Consider the following 24560-nt stretch of genomic DNA (forward strand, 5'->3'; position numbering starts at 1 on the left):
TTTGAGTCACCCAATGGATCATTGCAAAAATATGTAACAGATTTCAAATCCAGTTCACTGTTCTGACAACAAGAAGACATTCATGCCTAGTCAAGAAATACAAATAAAAAATGCATTCAAAATGGTTTAAATGTTTTTCCCTGTTTTCAACTGAAGTATCTCCTATGCTTTCTTTAAATTTTTCTACCATCTTTCTTGAAAACAAAATTGCCTTCTCATATGTTATATTACACTTTCATCTAAAACCCAGGAGTTGCTGCCAGTCATTCCTCATCCATGAAGGCCTGAAAACCCTGTGCTATTGATATTTTGAATACAAATCGGCCCATGCCTATGAAGACTGCCCAATGGAAGCAAATTATACAAGATTGTGTAAGATTAACTAAACAACCACTTTAGCATACAGATGTTGCTATTCTTAACTGTAAGAATTCTAGTTTGTCCCTCTTCCTTTTATAGCATGTATTTGAAATAGATTTTAAAAAATACACAAATCAATCTACTTTGTATTAATGCAGCTGAAATTTCCTCTATTACCTTTTCAGTTAAAGTTTTGAAAGGTCTTATTAACGGGTGAGACTTCATATTTTCATCCAGTGAAACACCGTATTTCCATCCACTATTAGTCTGAAAAAAAATATATGAAATAAGATGAGAACATATACGAGTAACAGCAAATTGGCCAGTTTAGTTTGTTGCATTGAACTGCCAATCTACTCCAATAGCTCCTCAGTGCCATAGCCCAGACAGATTAGATGCCGCCTATGAGTAGTAGGTCTCATGCAACTAGTTCTGAGCCTAATATACACTGGCCCCTTTCAAACAGACTCGTGCATTAAGATGGTACTGGCTAAGGTAAAAAAAAGTGTCTCTATTCTCTGGGAGGCTAAAGTCAGCAAAACACAGAGAACAAAATGTAACGTTAACAGATGAAGCACTAAAGAAGGTAACTTTAATGAATCCTTTACCTTAAACAATATTAACTGAAATTTATGGTTTGAGATTAATGTGTGTATATCTACATATCCATATATATGTATACCTTTCTCTACAAATTTGCATACATAGCCCCACACAACAACAGAATTGTTATTTCTGTATAACTGTTCTATAAAATTGCTATCAATTTGTTATAATAAATTACTTAACCCCACCTCTATTTTTTCCTTGAATGAAAGAGGTTTAAATTCATACTTGGGTGGAATGAGTTACTCATACCCAAACACTTCCAAAATAGTTATCAAAAACTGCAACAACTCCATCAAACTTCATTTTGCTCAAATTTAACTCTAAAAGTTATCTTTATTAGCATTAAAGTCTATTTGCAAAATGTAACACTAAAAAGGCCTTTATTAAATGTTTCACTGTAACATTAAAAAGGTATAAAAAAATCACTTAGTATATATTGTCTTGTCTTACAGCTATTTTGAAGCAGTGAAACAGAAACACAACACAGTGACAGAGCATTTGGAAAATTATAGAGGAAATCAATACCTAACATCCTTCTTAAAGCTACAAAGAAAGAAAAGCTATAACTACACTTTCCGAAAGAATAAGAAGGACATTAGACTTCCCAGGTACTCTCTTAGATCACTGAGCTGCTGCAGTAAAATTGAATCTCTGACTCCCAGTCAAGAAACATAATTACCAGGCAAAATGAAGCTAAGGTCTAGATATTTTTTATTAAAAAAAAAAAAGACAAAAAGCAAACCAAACCAAGTGTCCCTTTTTCATTCCCCTCAAATCTTTGACCTAATAATTTCTGGCCACTTTGAAAAAGTGACAAATTTCAATGCATTTTTTTGAGCAAAAGGTTTCTTCCACATATCCCTAAAGAAATATTAATACAGACATTAATGCACTCTGAACACAGGTCTATCAGTTAAACTGTCCAGTTTTTCTTCCAATATTCACGTCAGGTATTATTTATTAGTCCTTTTCTGACCGTTGCCAGTCTTAAAATAATTCCTACCTTATCAAAGGCCCATTTATCATGGGAATGTTCAGCATACTTGCTGACAATATACTCCAACTTTTCAGGAAGTACAAGGCTGTAAACAAAGGGGAGTATGGTCATTCAATCACAAGTTACGGCAGTCTGATTTATGAAAAAAATGTGAGTATAATATAGCACTAATCAAAATGCTTCACCTCCAGATGAAGTCAAGACATATGGCTTTGCAATTCCGTTTTCTTTAGATGAAATGTCACAAAACAAAGCAGAGCTACAATGGCATTTAGAGAGAATCTTCAAATACATAACAGTTGCACTTATTAGCAACTGAAATCACAAGAAAAAAAACCTGCTTCACCATAACCTACAGGTATTTTTCTTGGTAATTCTTAATACAGGATAATATCAGTATGGATGTTTCACATTGCATAATGATGGAGGGGTAAGACTTTAATAGCAAGAATCAACTAGCGAACCTCAGTTCTTGAATATAAAAGCATTAGAAATCCGTATTTTAAAAGCACAAGATTACTAGGAAGGCCAAATCTCTATTAGATCATCACACATGATCTGCTTATTTTGCTGTATCCAGTTGCTACAGATCAATTCTCAAAACTAAGTGAAGATTTTACAAAAATCAGGCAATAGGCCAATTGAATCACTTACCAGATTTTTGATGATTTTGTACCATTTGTCATAAGCACACTCTAAATAATGACAGTATCAAATGTATTACAGGTGTATATATCCCAGACATTTAAACTATTAGGTAATAGGGTACATAATAAGTATAGAATTTACTATGTATTCAGCAGATATACTGTGGAAATATTTAACATCTGTACAGTGCTGATAAGAATATGCTTTATATCTGGTAAACAGGATATGTTGCAGTGAAAATTTGGCAGGAGGAAGCAAAAATCCCTACACTACTGAAAGCTACTAACACCATTAAAAAGTCAGTCACCAGCCAACTCTCCCTACAGAGAAGAAAAAAATGTTAATAAGGAAGAGTATTAAAATATTTAAGGAAAGGAAATCACTATGATTTATATGACTCACTTGGCAGTGCTGACAGGTTTGGGATCAAAATTTCCTTCTGGATCCACTGAAGTCTGCTTTTCCAAAGTTGACCTAATTCGTGTATCTAAATAATCAGGGGGCAAGGCACCAGCTATAGCACTTAGACAAGGCAAAGCCATTCGAAAGAGCTCTGGATCATACTTCTGCAGAAGAGATAGGAACTGGTTGGAAAATCCAATAGAAAAACATGCAAAATGTTAGTGAAAACCAAGCAGCCATACGTACAAATATTAGAAGATGCAAATAAACAGTAAAGAACATTGAAAAATTAAGCATAGAGCAAAATTATTGCTGCATGACATCTATTTTTCTTGATATCAACTTGATACATTTTTAGGACTACTCAAATTGATGTAAGAGTATGCTGACAATTTTATAAGTATATACAATACAAGTATGACTCTTAAGCTTTCTTTGGGCCATTAAGGCCTACATAGCAAAGGTCAAGGGTTGTTTGCCTAGTTATAGAAGTACGATCATCTATAAAATACTTAGTTCTAAAATGACTAATTCCTATCTTAACTGCAGAAGCCATTGTCATTTCTCCCTCTTTTCCACTGATCTATTTCAGTTTAAATCATGCTGGTTAAAGGAAATTGTGTTTTATTGTAGCAAAGTCAGTTCACTGTTTTTCCAAATTGTCCTGCTAAGACGTGAACTAGCACATGTGCTATTCTAAACAGTCATTTTAGCTCTGGAGAGAACATAGAAGTACTTGATATATAAAAATACGAAGTGGAATTACATTTGAAGAATCTATCCTTAATAACTTGCCATGAAACATGTTCAAGGTCAATTGTTACACACTAGATTATAGAATATGTGCTAGAGGAAGTAGCAGCAGATTGCTGTAGGCCAAGGTTCTCCTTCCAGCTCTCAAACAACATTCTTACTGTGCTTATGGAAAAAAAAAAAATCACTTCTCTATCTTTCAGATTCCCCATCTGTAAAACGGCCATAATGATATAGCTTTAAAAGGCTTTAAGATGTACTGATGAACACTACAGTGCAAGAGTTTGATGCTATTATAATTATTTAATAAAGTTTTACTCAGCGCAGGAATCTTTTTGATTTCACGACACAGGCACCAATCGAGCATTTATAGGAAAAAAGTTTTACACTGAAAAAATATTTCTCTTGCTTCATTATTAGAAATAGAAAGATTATATGCTTTTATAATTCTGAATGACCACTTTGAGTCAAGAAAATGCTGAACAACAATTTTAAGGTCCATTTAAAATACTTGCTGATAAAATTATATGTTTATATCACAGCAAGACAAATGCCTAAAATTTTGAGGCTTCAAACTTCCTCTAGTTTTGTTGCAACATTCTTTAGTGTGTAAGGCACAAACAAAAGAAGTGAAATCACAGGGTAAATTGCTTCCACTAAACAGCTAGAAGCCATGAAAATACCAAACCTGTAAATGCCTCAGTACAAAACAACAATGGAGAATACTGTAGCTCAGCAGATTTACACAACTCTCCTTTCATTGGACTAACAGGCATTTACAGAAAAATGAAAATGTCATTACAGAGGGCCACCAATATTGGCAGAAATACATCATCTTCATTTATCTGTATAAAGCTAAGATGCATTAATTGGAAACATTTCATTGTGTCTTTGCACATGTGATAGCAGTAAGAGAGAGGTAAATGTCACTAAAATCAAATACAAATAAGGTTTAAAAAGCCATTTTTAAATAACGCAGAGACCATGTTCATTCCCATACTGTAAATCAGAATGCCTAGAGAAGTAATCATCTAAATCTGTTGATTAGAACTGGAACATCAATTCAGTGAGATGCAATGAAAAAATCTTTTATTGTCCCATAGTGAGAACTTGATTTTTGAGCCCAATCAAGTACAAAAAGTATTTAGTCAGTAAGGCATTTCTCCTATCAGAAATGTAAGTTTTTCTTACTTGAACTAAAAATGAGTAAGTGAAAAAATCCCAGGATTACACTTTGGAACAGGAAAATGGAAAAATATTTATTTCTAAGAATGTTGCATCTTATTTCTTAAGCTGCACAATAACGAGAAAACTAACAAAACACAAGTTTATGTTTGAAAACAGACAATGTAAATTTACTGTGCATACACCAACAATTTGACAAGCATATACATACATTTCCTAAAATTAATTTTACGTCAGTAAAAAGTATTCCAAAAAGTTTAGTACAGCTAGGGTAGGAGAGAAGACAACACTGACTTGTTAGTGCAGCAAGCAGTCTGCCTCATTACTAGTGTAAGGCTATATGGTTATATCAAGACAAAGATTCGACATTTCATTACTTTGGAGAGAATTTTTCAAGATTCAGCATTCAATTTTTCATTAGAAAGTTACTTCATTAAAAGCATTCATTGCCCTATCTCCCATAATAGGTGAAAGAATTGTTAAAATAGGAACCTTCTGCACTTGGCATGGCAAATTATCATTGTAATGCTTTTATAGTCATCCCATACTGTAATGTGAATTACAGTCATTACCTTATGAGACAAGGAATCAAATATTCCCCAGAAAAGTTTTTCAGTTAAATGTAATTCTTCTTCTGCTGCAATTCCATAGCTTCCCATTCCTGAAGGCAGACAATAATATTTCCAGCACTGCTCATAGTGATTTGTCAGAAGCTAGATTTTCAAGAAAATAAAAATGCACATAAAACATTCGTATTTAACAAAATAACATACTGGTTAGTGAAGACTGAATTGCCAGTATCTGTTTAAACAGTTAAAAGAGTACTATTACTTATTTTTGTCCCTTCATTTCTAATGGCTCATAAAATTGGTAATCTTTTCATTGTTCTTTTTTGGAGAGAAGTAGAGCCCATGCTGTGAAAGTATAAAGCCTGTATTATCCCTAGTTGCTGCTGTAGGATTCTCAGTGATAACAGTGAGTGGCAAAATTTAAAAATTTCAGGATTGTCACCATTTGAGTACAGATTAGCTCACAGGATAAAAACAGAGACAATGAAATGGGTATAAAACAGGACATGATAGATACTGGTAAAAAGTTTTACAAATTCAAATTGATTTTACTTCTGTCATTCGTAGTTGGATGGCCTCAGTACTATTCAAAACATTGCAAAAAACACCTGCAGTACACTCTCTTAGCTGTGCCTGCTCATCTCTGGAAAAACATATGGAAAGAACTATTGTACAATCTGTAACATACCAGTTGAAGAGCTAGCATATATGATTATTGGTGCACTTTCCACATCATTTCAAATTTCTACTTATTTCTTCTTTAGAACTAAAAATTCCTATCCCATGGGAAATTCTAAGATTTCTTTTAGCAGCAGACTAGAATCTTGACATTTTAATTTTTCCTGTAATTTTTTTTTAGGAAGGGAAAATAATAACTAAAAACCCAAACCAAACACTCCCTCTTCGCCACGTTTTTGCTCCAAAATTACTGATGCTCCAGAATATGTCTGTGAATCTGGCAGCTGTGCCAGAGTGTGACACAATTTCAATTCTGCCATAAAAAGACCAGCAGAGCTAAGATCAGGCCCTTTTATCCCAACAAGAACTGGAGGCAAACCTGACAGAAAAATTCTAAATAAAATTGTCATCTTACAATTGCGATTCTCTATTTACAGAACAAGAAGATGGATAAGAGTTCAGTTAAAGGTTGATCAAAAATAAAAGTTGAACTGTGTTCCCTGTATCCTATTCTCTGTAGACTTCACTCAAAATTTATTCTTGGACTATGCATTGTACCAAGAGTTATTATAGTTCATGTAGCAGAAGAAGAAATATCAAGATAATGCTAACATTTAATTTGACACTTTCAAATACTCTTTTGCTGAAGCAGTGAAAAATCAGCAGTTCACTGAACAAAATCACATAATCAACTTACTATATACTGTTTTCATTAGGCAAGATTTCACAAAACCCTGAATCATTATATTTGATTTGAAAGACTTTATAAAACAATAACATTCTTTTCAATTCAGAAGTCATTTCACATTGCTTCACCCTGCCCCGTTCTGTTTTTAAAAACATGATGATGACAGATTATTGTGAAGTAAGTTTTATGCTAAATGCACGTAGAGAAAGTAAAACATTTACCTTGAGAGGCATTTTACAGTATTCATTGAGTAGAGGCACATCAAAAACCAGCCTTCTCAACAGCTGTTGTAGCATAGAGGGACGTAAGTGGCTGTAATTTAAAAAAATAGAAGTTCTTTGTAAAATTAATATGGTCCAGTGAAAACGAAATAAGAATTGAAACCAATTTGCAGATAGGAATTCAAATAACTCATTAAAAGTATTTTGAAAAAACAATGGTAGGTGCTTAAGGAATCTCACTATGCCTTATCTACATATAGAAGGATATAGCACAGAAGGATGTGCTACTTCCGGACTCTCTTCAGTAAACAGACAACATGTATGATTGTGCCAGATGACAGCAGAGGGAAGGTGGATTTTTTTCAGAATACACAGAGGGGACCATCCAAGCAAAAGAAACAGAATATTATCCTAACAGAATGGTTTCTGATATGACACTAAAAAGCAAAAAAACACTATTAACTGAAACTGATCTGGGAAATACATTATGATTATTCTTTTAAGAAGTACATCTCACCTGGAAGACTGAACAAATTACCAGTATTTCTTTTCTAGCTATTTAATTTCAGTGATATATAGACGCAAAATCAACGTAAAAATGCTCCTTTCATATCTCCCCCCCAGTCTTCACTTTTTCAGGCTGAAGATTCCTGATCTACTAAGCTGTACCAAAGGACTGAAATTATTTCTTATATTGATCCCTCCTGTTAGGCTTTTCTGAATCTTTTCCATTTCTACTATATCCTCTGGCAGGGGTCCAGTGCTATGCACAAACTGAAAATGCTCACTGCATTACTAATTTCACAGTCCACTGCACAGACAAGTAGCACTACAGTTTATGACAAAGGTCAAGAATTATGATTCAGTTGGCAAATCTACATTTTAATTCCTGATATAACTTCAGTGCTCAGTTCAGGTTTAGGATCAGTTTTAGGATTTGGAGAGCTGGGGGTGGCTTTTCTTCTTTTTTTTTTTTTTTTTTTTTAAACTATGGCCAAGGTTCTTCAAACCATAATCAGAAATACAAACACGTCGATTCCTTAAACCCCCAGTACACACTCACTGTCAGACTTGCCAAATTACATTTTTGGTAATTACTGGGTTTTTGTTTTTACAAATAATCAGAATTTATCCTGGATTACCACAAAGCTCCTATCAACATGACAGCTTGTATAATGGAAAAATCAAATCTATTTTCTCTTAGAAAAAAAATACATATCCTGCACAAAAGAAATCAATTTGTACACAGGTATCATACATACTGGCAAATAGCAAGCAGGCATTCTTCAATAGTGTCTCTTTGTGCTTTTGTTAGGGAGCGTCCCTTGGATAACCTATATATTGTGTGAAGCATGGAGTCAACCAGAGAGGCATGATGCTCTGTTCCAGAGAAGAGGGGAGCACATCTTTTGAGTAACGGAAACACAGCTGAGCAAATATATCTATTTAGTGCGAGAGCTGCCTCTGTGGTACTTAGAGAAACCTGTATGAAGGAGTAAATGACTGTTAGTATAATATGGAATAAAGGTTACTAAATATAAGTCTATAAAACATAATAATGAAATACTCCTTAAGTCCCCTTAGTGGCTGGGTGCTAACATGAAATTCCCAGTATACACATGAGGACAAAAGTTATTTTTTTTGATTTTGAGAAAATCCAAGTCATCCACTTATCTCCTATCTCTTGCTCCACTGAACGCTGAACCAACAGGAGAAAAAACAGCTCCTGTACAGCTTCTTTCTTTAAACAGATCACCAAAACCCATGAAGCATTAAGTAGCATCTCACTTAATTTCTTCATACCTACACATATATGAATTTTCAGTGTAATTCTTGAAAGCACACATGAAATAAAAGTAATCATTAGGCCTATTACAGTGTATCCAATGTACTTACTGTATAATTAACGTAAGCCTGTATTAAAAGCTTTTAAACTACATTACACTATTGCTTCATAAGGTGGTACTGAAAGCTTATGATCAGACTATAAGCACTATAAATTAACAGTAACTGAATTATTACTGTTTGTGCTCATAGCAAGCCCATACTAAGCTGTTTTGACTTGAAATTCCATTTATTACACTTACAGAGCCACTATATCCAGCCACTGCACGTAAACTCCATAGCTAAATACTTACGGTATCCAAAGAGGCAGAGGCTCTTAAATCTGGTAAAAATCCAACTTCCAGTAGGTGAAGGAGGAAGCTTTGGTCCTTAATACCATAGACACGGTCCAAGAAGAGTACCATGGGTGCTTTATGATCAGGACAGAAATTTGCAGACATGTCTGGCTCATTTACTGTGCCATCTACACAAATATATAATGAAATTTTTAATAGCAGATAACTGACAAAACAAGAAACACCAAGACAATGAAGTCACTATAATTACATTCAATGTGTAAAATCACATGTTCAATGAAAATTATATTCTTGTTTGGTTTTCTTGTATGCTGAAAAAGAATACTAAGTTTTTATTATTTCAAACCCCCTATTATTTTACAATTTATTAATCTTTCACTCTTAAATGAAAGCTTAAGAATGAATGGTAAAGTATTCTACTTGTTTCATTACTATCACGGAGAATGTTTATATGGTAAAATTAAAGATAAATATTACTGCAAATATTAAAAATACATAGTAACTGTCAAGTCGAAGAAGGTTAATAATTTTCATTTTTGTCTCATGTAAACTAGACTAGAAAGAACATGGAATTCAAGGGGAAGACAACAATAACGCAGAAGTTAACTGTGTATCAGGTAAATCATCTCTGACTGTAAAGGGGAACAGACAATTCTTGTGAAACAGAAAGGACAACAGAAGGAGAGGAAGGAGGAGTAAGTTATTTTGCCCTAGAAGAAAATGACAGACTAGTAGTTTATAGCCCATGGAACATGGAGAAATTAATAGGAAACATGGAGATCATATGCCATAAAAACCTCGTCCTCTCTTGAGTTTACGCTTTATAGAAAATTTCAGTTTGTGTGGTTATCTTGGCAGTTAATTTGTGGAAATAAATCCACCCTGGATAACCCCATTGACCACTTCTAGGAAAGAATCAACAGTGGCATAACAAGCAACACCATCATCAATACATCTCTGCACTCTGAACTCTGATTTTGAATTATTTTTGAGTTCCAGAGTGAAGAGTGTGAAAACTCAAGAGTCTTCACTGACTTCCCTTTAACAGGTAGTGTTAAGAAGGCTGTTAGTTCCACTGACAAAAACTCAATTTCAACCTCAATGACAGATAAGGATCCAGGTACAGATTAGGGAGCTATGCAGTTTGATGCAGAGAGAGCAGCAGGTCCATGCCACGCCATGCCCTGGGTTCAGGTTTTCTATGAGTAGATACAGTACAAAACGTTTGGGTCTTCACAGAGTAGTCTTATTCCCCAGAGGTGAGAATGGATGAATCAGAGTAGTAAGAGAAACGGGTCCTACAGCAACACAGCAGCATAGCCTCAACTCCACAGTGGCAACCCTTGAGGTACTGAGGAGGACATAAGTCTTGGGGAAGGAGTGTATCTACCTGGGAAGAAAGGATCTAATCTCTTAAGAAAAGAACCACTCCTCTACCCTATGTCAGTATGTCCCATTGCACATAGGATTCTCCTGTGGTAGACTGGGTCTCCAAGGATATGAAGAAGCAGGCAGTGGAAGTGGGAGACTGCTGTATTACGCACTAAGCTGGATGGCTTCCTGATGTGTAAGAAGATTCCATGATAACTTGTCTATACCTTGTGGGAGGCAGGCAGAGATCTCGAGTCTCAAAGGATGGGTGAGATAGTGGTGTACAGAAGGGGGATTTAGTTAGATTGATTATGAAAGGGGGAATTCTTTTGGGACAAGATGAACAAGTACAGAAATAGTCTGCACCTTAATAAAAAGAAATCAGGCTTCTAGGATTGAAAGTTAGAGGTCAGAGTGGAACATTATACCTAGAAATTGGGGAAAAGACAATAGGTGTGGAGGAGCACCTTCTTCAGACCAGGACAATCCCAAAGCGAATATGTCTGGTTTTCACTTCATCTGAAAAGGCCAGGGAAGAAATAAACAGCACAATTCCATGAAATAGGAAAGACAATTAAAATGCAATGTGCATGTGCAACATTTTAATCAAGCAAGGACAAACAGGACTCTATATTGAGTCATCAGTGACCTGGAGAAGGAAGCAACCAAAGGAGCCTAAAAGTCTGTATACGACACTAAATTCTCTATATGATTAAATCATTAACAAAACTGAGTGGGCAAAATAGAGACAGCTACACTTCAATGCAGACAACTCTAAGCTGCAGAAAAATAAGACATGCCTACATGATACTGAGCTTGGAACTGACATTACAAAGAGATCCTGAGGTCGTCACTGAGATTCTGTGAAACCATCGGCTCAATGTGTAGCAGTGACCAAATAAGTCAACAAGATATTGAGCACCGTCAGAAAGGGGTATACAGAATATGAGAGAGGGCATAATTTTTCTGCTATATAAAACAGAAAATTAATACATAAACCAAACTATTGTGTGCCTACATTATCAGCGCAACCTACTCACATCTTGTGTACATCCCACAGCTGTTTTCTGCATCTCAGGACTGCAGAATAGAGACAAGTAAAGGTACACAGAAGGGCAACTAAAATTATCCAGGCAATGGAGCAGTTATGATGAGAGACTAAGAAAAGTTGAGATTTTCAATTTGGCAAAATGAGGACTGAGAAAGGATATAACTGAGATTTAGAAAATTATTAATGTAGCTGACAAGGTGAATGAAGAACTGCTACACACCAAATCCCAAAATACTACAATTTGAGTGTTAATTAAAATTAGTAGAGTATAAGGGGTTTTTTTTTAAAAAAAGAGATGCTTAAAATGCTGCTTTATCTAGCAAATAGTGAAGTTCTGGAACTTATTGCCACACGAGTTTGTGGGTACAGACATTATTCCAAAGGGATTAGATACATTCTTGGACACCAGGTCCAGAAATGGGTATCAATGGGCAGGGAGGTACACTCTAATTTTTCTAAACAAATGACTGGAAGATGTGGAAGTAGAAAGGGACTGAGTCCAAGCTTACACTTTCTACCTAAAGAGAGCATCTCTACAGCCACTGCTGGAGACAAAGTACTGGGATGGACGGACCACTAGTGTGATTCTGTAAAGTATTTCTTACATTCTTACGTTCTCTGCTCCACAAGAGTAAGTAACTGTCCTACTGGAGCAGCTCTAATTGATATATATCTAATTAAAATCTGAAGAACAGTTCTCTGCTTGTACTCAGCTCTAGCAAAACTGCTCTATTTTACACCTCAAGGCTTATGTGCCAGAAGACTTTTATAAAAAGATGAACAGGTCTAATAAAAGTATTGAAGTTACCTTTGTTAACTGTTGACAGCTTTAGTGGTATACTGATAATCCCAACTAAATCTTCAGTTGGCACTAGAGATCGAAGGATCGACCTGATTCGAATAGCTTCCCCTTTTCCACTTTGAATAAGCTGTTAGAAAAAGTTTATCAATTAAGAAATTTAGTACTTAGAGACATAAGAAAAATTTCCTCAAAATACTGGTATTAATATGATTCTTTTCAAACACTGGAAAAAAATGTACAGAAATTCAATTTATCCCAGCACTCTAATGGAGCTGCTGATTTTCAGCTGATTCTACTTTTGAATCTGTCCTTTTTTGATATCATATAAGTAATTACACAATATTATAAATCCCCAATAACACAAAAAAACCTCACATGGATAAGATTCCTAAACCAATCAGGTAAAGTGATTAAACTGAACACTTCTGAAAGACTCATGTTACTTACAGAACTTACAGTGCCAGGTTTTGAGCTTTTCTCTTTATACTACGAACAGATGCAAACAAGTCTGAGGTATCTACACATTTTTCTATTATTTCTATGCAGTAAAAGTTCCAAAAGGCATTAGCAACAAAGTAACCAATTCCTTTCAACTTCTAGCAGAAATTAGGTATTCACAACCTATGTCTCTGAAAATCTCTTCCAGTAATTTTCTTAACATGAAACTACTACTTCTGGCAACAGACAGCTACGTACAGCTTTGCAGTTAGTAATAGCTTTGGTAATAGTAAGTAGGAAGGTTACAAGCCACATTTCTTGTTTCTTGTAGTATTGAGATACATATTGCATTTTCAGATGGATTTATGCTACTAAAGAATTTTAAATACTGACAAGCAAAAGTCAGTTTAACTAAAACCAACCCTTGCATGTGGCTGTTACACGCATTACAGTCAAATGGTTATTTTACATATTTTGCCATGTATTCATGTGGTGTAGATACCACATTTCATCAGTGCACACAAAAGCAGCTCTGTATCACATTCTTATGAAAATTATTTTTATGGCTTTCTAGAGAACAGTAAAGGGCCAGTTTCAGAAATTTCACTGGTAATATAAATGTGCAACACTAATAGTTCATCTTTGCTTTGATTCCATAGTCATACAAAAATTCTCAAACTTTTAGATAAATAAAAAAGCATAAGGAATCAAAGACTATGATTCTTTACAAACAGCTTGCAGGGAACACATCTATCTAGATACAGCGAGAAATGCAATAAAGTCCACCTTCTGAAGGGAGTGAGCCTTTGAATAGGGAACAGTTTAGTTAGACGTGCAGTTCTGTTTACAAATCTCCTATATTTTCTGAGCAAGGGACAAAAAGAACTTACATGCATTTCTGGTGCACAGCGTCCAAGTAAATCTATGAGAGCTGAGTAAAATGACATGATTGCATTGCCCATGTGCACAGTCTCCTCCTCCTCATCATCATCATCACTAGAAGATAAACAATACCAGTGAGCATTTTTGCTAATGTTAGTTTATAGCTCCTCTCTGGAGATAGATCCATGATCCAGAGACTATTAATCAGATGCACTAATTTCCTCTGGCTCCAGATTACAGGGTTTTTATACCTAGAGTAAGCACACAATTGAACAGTAATAACTGACTTCACATGAGCCTTCTATCTTCCTCTTTCATTTTACCTTAGCCTCATTCCACAACAACCTTCTCCTTTGCTTTATTCTTCAGGCTCCTTCTCTTCTTCAACTCTCATTCCACTTTTATCTAGCTCATGCTTTATGAATTCCATATGACAATTGCTTGTGGGTGCGAATCTCTAATGCTCTATGTTTGTCTAATGCCTTACACAACAAGGCATATTATCCACATATTGCAAAGCATGATTAAACCAGCTATTAAATCATCATTTGCCAAACAAGCATTCACATTTACTTACCCTTCTCTTTTATATGCCTGGGAGGGAAGGTCACGAGCAGGATTCTCTGAGATCCTGATAGCTTCCTGCATAGCTGCCAGCAAACCATTTCCTCCTTCTCCCCTAAGGTCTGGTCCAAAGCACTCTGGCCGTCGAATAAGGAGCTTGACAACAACGCTTGCGTTTTCCTCAACACTTTCACCTGAGGACCAAAAAGCACTATACATACTTTCTCCCGAAAAGTATCAGTAAGTCAGAAGACAACCGCATTTTCCCCTAAATTTTACAAAATATAATACAAATCCTCACCCTTATTTTTAAAAACAAAAATCTATCAAGCTGGCATCATTGGATGTGCTTTATCAAAATATACGAAGGTTTAAAAGTGACAGTGTAGACTTGCCTTGCAAAAGTTTTACAACACTCAGTCTAGAGAGGTTCACTTTAGAAGGTTAATTTGCTTTTTATAGCAAAGACTACCTTCTCTGGTATAAAGGCTAATAGTACCAAGAGGCAAGAAGTCTGCCATTGGGGAGGGCAGGAAGGAAGTTTTGACTCGGGCCAACCCCCCCCAGCCTCTCGCTCTCTCCCCTCTCCTGTGGGACAGGGAGAAATTAGAAGGAAGATGTGACGGCTCATGGATCAAGATAACAACTGTCTAGTAGAGAAAGCAAAAGCTATGCATGCAAGCAAAGCAAAGAGACAAATTAATTCACTGCTTCCCAGGCAGATGTTTAGCCAGTTCCTGGAAAGCAGGGCCTCAGCATGCGTAATGGTTGTTTGGGAAGACAAGGGCCATAACCACGAACGTCCCCCTCTTCCTTCTCCTTTCCCTGAGCTTTTATTATCAAGCACAACGTCATGGTATGGAATACCCCTTCGGTCATTCTGTGTCAGTGTCTCTGCTGTGTCCCCTCCCAATCTCTTGCCCACCCTGAACCTACTCACTGGGGCTGGGGAAGGAGAGGAAGGGGCAACGTGGGAAAATGAATGAGAAAGCCTTCACACTGCACAAGCACTGCTCAGCAACAGTCAAAACATTGGTATGTTATCAACACTGTTTTAGCCATAAATGAAAAGCACAGCACTATACAGGTCGCTATAAAGAAAGTTAACACCATCCCAGCCAGACCTAGTACCGGGCGTGAGAATTATTTGATTTTTAATGGGCCAACTGACACAAGGAATGCTGCTTAACTTTATGTCCTTAGTACTTCATCAGTGAAAAACTCATGAAGTTTAATCTTCTCAATATGACTAAAGAATAATAAATTGTATATTAGGTTAAATATACGTAGAGTAAAATTTCCTGATTCTTTCTACTGCATATTTAAATATGCGTTAAATCTTCTACTTGCTATTTAAAGCCTGAAATTGAATACTACTTCTTTTCTATATACAAAAATCACATTGAAATCAGTTTTAAAGGTCACGGCTTGCCTGAAACCACCTCATTTATAACAGCTTTGTATGGAAAAATGTATGTATATTTGAAAAGCGAAAAAAGTGGGTTTAACTGTTGTGTAAATTCAGTACAGGCAAACAGGTTGTGATCTAGATGCTTGCTGAATAAAAATGATTAGGAAAAGGAACCTTCATATCAGTGAATACTTTGTATGTAACTAACTGCTTCGTGGACTGCAGTTAGTGGCACATGGAAGCATTATAGGAATAATAATTGGGTCAAAAGCTCAGCTTATGGTTAAATGCAACTGTTTAGAAATTCACAGTGGCTACCTTATAAGAATACTGATAATCTGTAGGAAGATATGAAATCAATGAGACATGTAGGAAGAAAACAAATTACCGGAAAAGTGACTGAATTTGTGATGTCAGTAGCTTGGATCATCAGTATCTGTATTTTACATGCAAGCTACAATACTAAACCAGTACAGAAACGCAAGTAGCAAGTTTATATTAAACTGAATGTTGCAGCTTTAGCAGCCACCAAAAAAGTAGGATTAGGAACTGTAGTTCAGCTGAGAGCAGCAGTGGTGCTACCAGGAAGTCAGAGTCAACGGAAGGCAATGGTAGGTGAGATAACTGGGACTGGCTGACTCTAGAAGGAGCAGCTAAACACTTTAAACATGTCAGTCATATTTTCCGCACTTAAAACACTTGTATGATCTTGATAAGGAACATAGGACAAGAGGAAACAGCTTCAGGTTGCACCAGGGGAGGTTTAGATTGGATATTAGGAAAAAATTCTTCACTGAAAGGGTTGTCAAGTATTGGAACAGGCTGCCCAGGGAAGTGGTGGAGTCACCATGCCTGGAGGTATTTAAAAGATGTGTAGATGTGGTGCTTAGGGACATGGTTTAGTGGCGGACTTGGCAGTGTTAGGCTTACAGTTGGATTCTATAATCTTAAGGGTCTTTCCAACCGGAATGATTATGATTCTATACCCTATCTACTGACTTTTCACAGATTCTGTCTTCTTTTTTTTTTTTCTTTCTTTCTCCTTTTCATTCATCTTATTTTCATACTGCAGGGAAAAAGCAGGATTTAAAATGTTAAAGTCAACAATTTTAGTTTCATTTGGTTAAAACCTTCTAAGTGAAGATTTTTAAAATAATGAAGTAAAATCTAATCTCAAAAAAATTCATTACATACCTCTCTATAGGTACACAAACGATCATCAAAACATGCACAACATTCAGCTGCAGTTACCAGATACTCCTGAATCCTTGCATGTTTCATGTATATTTTGAGAAGGCAAATACAAAACCCCCTTAAAAACTCTAAGGGGCTGGTTGAATCCATATTGTAGAATCAAATAGCAAGTACAAATAAAATTATAAAATTTAATTAATTTTTAGTTTAATAAAAGCACAACCAATATTGTTTTGAGTGGCTCACTTCCAATACAGTTTAGATGTTAAAAATTTATCTTAATTCAGGCAGTTTTTGACACACCAGCGATAGCTTTGTGAGGAGTGCAATTTAGAGTGAAAGGAAGCACATATCAGCAAAAGCCCCTTGGAGGTAGTTTTAATTTAGAGTGTGCAGGAAAGAAACTTTAAGCATAGAGGTCAAATTAATGTTGTTCTACTGAAGTCAATAAAAGTTTATCAAGAATGAATTAATCTACATTTTCGATTTACAATTTCTTGTACACTGCATTTGCCACTAGAATCTTATTCTGACCTCCTCTGTATATATATTTCTTTTCCATATCCCTTCTGATGGTATAACAAACTGCTGAAAATAGCTTTAATATCTTGCACTCTGCTCTAATTTACTTCACAGGCCAAGTTAATGAAGAACTTTGCTTGAAGAAAGAAGTTTTGCTTACTCCAAGGATTCGCTGGCCAGAACCAAATTCAGTCATGTGTTTACAAGTGTGTGTTTGTTGCTTTTATCTCAACAACCCAAATATTTTACTAATTTGTATTTGTAATTGTCCTCTCAAGCAGAGGACACAGAAATTCGTAATCTGATTTTCAAAAGTGCTGACTCCAAAATTGTCATGAGAAGGTTCAAAATCCCAACTGTACATGTTTTTCAGAAAAAAAATCAGCTGAAATCCTTGAAACTAAAACTTAATTCTACTGACTAGCACTCCATCCGGCAAAGGTTACTCTTCATACTACATAGACTATCACAAGTAAGATCAAAGTTATCTTAATCTAATTATACAGAATACTGTTAACATTTATTTATAAAATCAACAATGAAAACCACACATTTTATTAACTCAGTGATTACTTGCTCTACATTTCTTATAGCAGTTTGTCAAGTTAGTGTGGCAGCTTGCTCAATAGCTACAGACTTATCAACTAATGAACATCCTTCACGTATGTTTACTGAACTGAAGAGTAAATACATTTATTGTTTCTGTTATTTCCCTTCTGGCTGTCCCTAGCTGTCCTTTAAAACACTTTCCGTATTAGCAGACCAGATAGGTGTTGAACAGACAAATCTTTTGATCTCATCTAATCTTTAATCTAAATTACTAGTTTGATGAAAAAAATCCACATGAACTAGAGGATGCTTTTTGTTTAGTGGCATTCAGATAATCTAGATTTGATTTTAGCATATTTGTTTCATGAATTTCAAAAGGAAATTGCCCACTGAAGTACGTATAAGATAATTACCAAAGAAGATCTTTTTCTTTTTTTAAGACATCAGATTTAAGGTACACAGTCAGGGTGCTTTACAAACACTGATCCCTCAGAACTGTGTAAACATGTGATCTATTTGAAATTTGCTTTTTGTAGTGCAAAATGGCTTAATTACAAACCTCTAAATCTCCCAGTGGTATAGTGGCCAAGAAACGTCTAAAATCAGTGCTCACTGGTTATGTTTATAACCAGCATATGTGATATGTGTAAATACCACAGTTTACTTACTGAAAGAATTCCTAACAACATTTGCTACCTTAACAGGTTACTCTATTAAATTATGCAAATTGCAAAAGGAGTACGGAAAAAATGCAACTATCAAGATTCAAAAAATTACAATAAGGAGCATATACATATAATCTTGTACTTGTAATGGGAACAGTATGCATTAACCTCTCTTCATCCATTAATACGTTTTTATGGCTAGAAAAGTAATTTTAAGGAAACCTTTTCATGGAATTTGGATTCCAAGAAATTACACTTACTGTTAACAAAAACTGCAAATCTTAAGAACGACAGGTAACGTTCACCCTCTATTGGATTCCATCCAATGTCTGGATATCCTTTAGCCAGCAATACTGGACAACTCTGTAGGCCACAACCCGCCAGGTAGGTAACAACCTGCAACACAGAAGCAATCATTTATTCATGTGTTTAGAAATAAATTTCTAAAAGTAAGTATGAAACAAAATGAACATTGTAATTTCTTTTTAATAACAAGGTTTTTATATACTATGTGTTTCACCTCAGAAACTACCAACATAGCTCATTATTGCATCAGTCTTAGTTTCTAGTTCTTGCTTTTGATGATGATGAAAAAAGTCAAGCACTCTTTGTTTCTGACGTTACCTAATTATACAATGACACAACAATACAACAACACGAACAAATGTGGAATGTGAAAAGTAGAATAAAATATCGTGGAATTCAGATTTTTTTTTACAGTACATAAACAACAGTTAAAATACTATTTAACAACTTTAAAAATCACATCAATAACCATGTGTGGCTAATCTGCTACAAGAGCAAGATAAATATTGCATCAAAATTTTATTTACTGTAACACCAATTTTAATAGATATGCAAACAATTACATTTTTCAGAAGACTGATAAATATCAGTGAACAGTTTTAGGTGTCTGAAACCAGAAACATTAACATTTTTGGTAATCTGTAAATTCCTAACACAGCATTTCTTATCAAGAAGAATATCTTTAACTAAGAGAAATCTTTAAGAAATGTTGACAAATTTCATTAATTATAGTAAACTGAATTTCTGAAACATGTACAGAATAATTTCTCAATCATTTAAAAGGAAATTTGCAGATAACTGCACAAACGTGATTTTTGTTTTTATTTAAAATACACAAAGGACAACCTATGAACATGATTACAGTACTTAAATAGATTTTGAAATAGGTAATGAACATCAAGAACCTTTCATGAACCTGTAAAAAGAGATGCAAATTATAATTTCTTACAATGGAAGGCAGCCAAAAACAGGTGGCAAAAGGGAGACAGGTTATTGTCTCCCTATTTGGAAAAGGGAGATGTTATTCTGCTTAAGCACTCTATAGCAATTCCACCATTCATGAGATCATATTTAGTCATTATCTAATGCCCCAAGAGAGAAACTAGTTATGAATTCAGGAAGAAGAATTATACCTCTGCTGTATATATACCTCTACCGTATACAAGTCGCCTCCAAAAGGCTGCAACAGAGGAAAAACGGGCTGATGTTGCTTATTACAGTATGCAGTAAGGAAGTTACTCAGTGCACTTGGTGGAAAAAGTATGCAATTCCTAACAGGACTTGATAGTTTTCTAGTAAGTTTTCTAGTACCTATTCAGAAGATATGAGTAAATACACATTTGTAGGAGTCTAGAGATGCAGCTCATATAGAATGTGACAAAACTGGCAGAATAAATCTGCCCTCCATCTCTTTTCAGTTTTTATAATGCTACACCAAACCCCATAATTTTAATCTATTCAGCTTACTACAGTATGTCATCAGGCCATGGGATACTTTTCTTGTGCAATCCTGTACCTTCCACACATTCACACATTTACAGTAAACAGATGAAATTTGCAATGGCAGAAGTTCAAAAGTTGTCTATGTGTAATTTATTTGCTTTGAACACAGGCTGTATGGTACAAACTTTAATCACACAGAAACGCTGTATCATTCCGTGAGTAGGGTATGAATGCCACATTCATCGAATTGATAGCTATACATTATTTGTTTTTTCTTGTTATTCAGTATATAGATTTATTTACTAACATCCACATACTGCACTAGGTAAGGTTATTGACTCACCAAAGTTAATATATTACAGCCAGTACATTACCATTCTTACAGCTGAAACAACTGATGAATTTGAGAAGACCAGTCTGAGACACATACAACCTGATTTTTCAGCATAAAATACTATGTATGTTGCAGATGATATCTTACTGTTTGAAAATTCAGCACTTGTACAGTGCCAAGTATTCCCAGGTAAGCAATCAGTAAATGAGGAACATGCACTTAATGGTCAACAGTGAAATTCAATTTAAGTGACTTGCCCTACAGTACTTTCCACTGGTGGCGTTCCAGTCACTAGTGGTGTATCCCAAGGGTTGATACTGAGGCCAATACTGTTTAAAATCTTTATTAATGACAGCACAGAATACACTCTCAGTAATTTTGCAGGCGATATAAAACTGATAATTGTTCTCAACATTACTTTTATCTAATTAGTATATTCCTGTGCTCTCTCACACCCTTCCCATTCATATTCTTGTCGTTGTCTTCTCCTGGCTATCCCCATCATATGTTCTTTTGTTTCCATTTCCCAACTTTTCCTCTCCCACAGTGTATGCTGATTACAAACACCCCCACAACCGGTTCCACTCTCATCACAGGATTCTCCCATACTGCACAGAGGTCTTCCGTGTGCTAAGCTATCATTTAGGTGTTTAACTGTTCTCCTCCATTTATACTAAACCCTGCCTTCTGCTTTCTGTTCCCCAATGCTGTGCTAGCACATATCACCTCGTTTCCCTGCTTTGCTCCTCTTCTGACTGTGCACTCATCTTCCATCTCTGAATCTGTTTTCCTTCCTGGATATACAATGAACTTGCATGCCAGTTTTACCCACCGTTTTCAGTTCATCCTGCCTCTGCTCATATTTCCCTTTAGTCGTAACCGTTGAGTCCTGGATTCAGTTTCCTACTGCAACTACCCTTAAAATGCTGTTCCAACTTCCCTTCTGTAAATACCTGCCCTTCCATTCTCTTAGCTCTCACCTCCATCCCCATCAATCTCCATGATTTATTTAAGCAAAAAGACCTGCTTCCTTTCTTCACATTCTCCTCTTAATTCTCAAGTTTACTTCTCCCCAATGTTTCTTGATATGCCTTTCTCTGGTTTCACACCTTTTTTCTTGCCATCCTTTCTACCTGATAACAGTGACAGGATGAAGATAGAAATAAATATCTTTTGCTGTGATTCCCACTAAGCGTAAAACAATATCAGGGAAAATACTACTCAATCTTACCTTGAGACAGCACATACCTAGAGCAAGTATTTCTGAGGAGATCATACCCCAAAATTACTACAAACTTGCCCTTTTCCCTTCTAGCACAAGTACACTATTTAATAAATAGGTAAACAGGTCAGAGCGATCACTTACCTTGTCGAGATCTGGCTCCTCCAATGCTAGTGCAAGCTCATTGTTGTCCATTACAGAGGCTGCTGCAACATCTAGTGGTGTCGAACCTCTCATTGAAGGAAATGCTGCAGAAGGAAGTTAATATTCAGTAATTAAATTCAGTTTGCAGTAATCCCAGTCATGCAGCAGAGGGCAGCAATCACACTGGCATCTAGGACATAAACATACTAATAGTACGTGGTATGGCTGTTCTTCAATCAAGCACATGATTAACTGTTTTGAATAATATGAAAATAAACGCTGAATTTTTTTTTTTTGACTTGACATCCATATCTATAAACATACTCAACCACACTGGTTTTAAATGCAGATGAAGAAATCAGTATTAACAACATAGCAAATCAGAGGAATATTATACTAGTTCTTCAGCAGAGCAACATGTTAACTATGTAATTCTGCACAACCCTATCGATTCAAGATTTTAAAATGTGCTTATATTCAGCTAAAAGAGACATTTTCAAGCTTCAGCGTTACCTATTTCTTTTAGTCTTATCCCATTTTCTGTGTTTAATATGGGCAAACGCAGGCATCGAAATGGCCATCATGAACAGCTAAAGCACTGTGAAATCACACACTGTCTTGCCTTGCTATACCTTATTAACATGACCATCTATCTAGCCAAGACAAATTTCCTTGTGTTACAAAATCTAATGCACACACATTAAAAAACGTACACTCAGTGGTCCAAAGGAAAATGAAATTCACATCAGTGGCCTAAAATTTAGAGGGAAGGGAAATGAAACCAGATGAAACAGGCAAGCACCATAAAGGGTTAATAATTTTCTTAGATTTCCAATCATGACTATTTTGAATGGAAAAAATGTCAAACTGTATGGATTTAATCCTAAATTTTTCAAGGTATTAAAAAAGACAGATTTAGACTGTTCTGATTCTAATACAATTCACAGACACATAAGGATGAAAGGAAAATGGGAAAAAAAAAAAGAGGAGTTAGAGGTGAAACCACAAGGTGGTTTAAGCTTCAGAGAGGCTTCATCACATGCTTCAACTTGCTATACAAATTAGTTACTAGTCTTGTGATATCACAGTTCCTCCCAGTCTTGCTTTTAACTGTTACAGCTACATGACGTACCCAATCCAACGCTGCTGTTTTCCAGTAAGTAACTAAGATGCTCAAACATGGCTTTTTGGTTTTGACGACTAATTCGGCAGAAGTAGCACAGGAATCGACAACAGCTTGCCACCATCTTAGGAAAAATGATCTTCTGAAGAAGAAAGTTGACAAAGCAGTGAAATGTTAATTACCAATCTGTTCCAATTCTTCTTCCTGCACTCCTAACAAGGAAACTATAGTGAAGTTACCAAGGTGATAAGCAGCTGACAGTTGCTTTGCTTCTAACTTGAGAAAAGGCTCATGTTTCCTTTTAACTTTTGTATTCGTTAGGCTATTAGGTTTAACATGTTGAGAAATCATTTTGCAGAGGACTACAGGGGACATATAAGGGGAAAAAAGGGAGGAATAATTCTCATCAAAGCTATCTGCAGACTAGCAAATGCAGTTATACAAAAACTCTATCTTAGTAGCATTATGATAACAAGCTCAACCCCCAATATTAGGTCATAGCAGAATAAAGAACATTCAAGAATCTTAGTTTATCCTCCCATATTACAATAAGAATATACAGTCTTCATAGAAAACATTTCTATGAAGAGATAGAATGTTCATAGAGGCCACCTGCACTTGTCAACAAGAAGGTCTCAACCATGCTTGTGCAGGAGCACAATTATGGGGGGATTGCGACCAACAGAGACCCCCAGAGACCACCCAAGACCCCTTCCCCAATTTAGGATGCATGCGCAAAGACAATTACATAATGTATTAGCATATGCATAAGTGTCTTGGAATAGGTGGGCTTTTCTTGGAATTATATGAATATTCATTTTTCTATAATGTATATAATGAGTATGCTTTTGTTCCTAGGTGTGCATGCTAGGAGGAGAGATTCCCCGTGCACCCAGCTGCAATAAACCAACGTCAGCTTTCTAAACTATAATTTGGTTTGGAGAGTTTTCTTGGTTACTATTTTTCGGTAACAGTTCCTAAGAAAGAAACTTCAGGCTTGAAACTCAGAAGTAATTCTCTGCCTGTACAGTTCTCTGCCCAAAGCCCGCTGCGTAATTTTGTAACATGATTGTAGCCCTGTGACTCCGTAAGAAAATTGTGGGTTCTGAATCACGAGTATCTGGAAGTTTCCAAACTTAAGGAGAAAATGAGGCGGAGTCTGGAATAGATCAAATTCCAAACACACCCTATTTCTTGTCCATACTTCATAAGATTTCTACTCCTATGCCAGTTCCAGTTCAGTAGGTGAGGTTTTGTATTCCTTCTGAGGTACCTAACTCTGCCCATG

General features: G+C 35.7%; 1 protein-coding gene across 2 annotated transcripts in view; it reads right to left on the minus strand.

Moving 5' to 3' along the window:
• Positions 1-24560, minus strand: part of RYR3 (ryanodine receptor 3) — a 255747-nt gene that overhangs the window by 83939 nt on the left and 147248 nt on the right. The window contains exons 41-53 of one of the 2 annotated variants that reach the window (XM_068397601.1): positions 23282-23414; positions 22150-22253; positions 18961-19096; positions 14373-14553; positions 13804-13909; positions 12482-12602; positions 9249-9418; positions 8373-8593; positions 7111-7201; positions 5527-5667; positions 3017-3180; positions 1973-2051; positions 538-627 (exon numbers count right to left, since the gene is read on the minus strand). In XM_068397601.1, coding sequence (XP_068253702.1) covers positions 538-627; positions 1973-2051; positions 3017-3180; positions 5527-5667; positions 7111-7201; positions 8373-8593; positions 9249-9418; positions 12482-12602; positions 13804-13909; positions 14373-14553; positions 18961-19096; positions 22150-22253; positions 23282-23414 — 1737 coding nt within the window. Of the gene's footprint in view, positions 1-537; positions 628-1972; positions 2052-3016; positions 3199-5526; positions 5668-7110; positions 7202-8372; positions 8594-9248; positions 9419-12481; positions 12603-13803; positions 13910-14372; positions 14554-18960; positions 19097-22149; positions 22254-23281; positions 23415-24560 lie in introns of both variants that reach the window. The other variant, XM_068397600.1, reaches the window with a different exon arrangement.

This window comes from Nyctibius grandis, chromosome 4, assembly GCF_013368605.1.
Source record: "Nyctibius grandis isolate bNycGra1 chromosome 4, bNycGra1.pri, whole genome shotgun sequence".
NCBI classification, from domain to species: domain Eukaryota; kingdom Metazoa; phylum Chordata; class Aves; order Nyctibiiformes; family Nyctibiidae; genus Nyctibius; species Nyctibius grandis.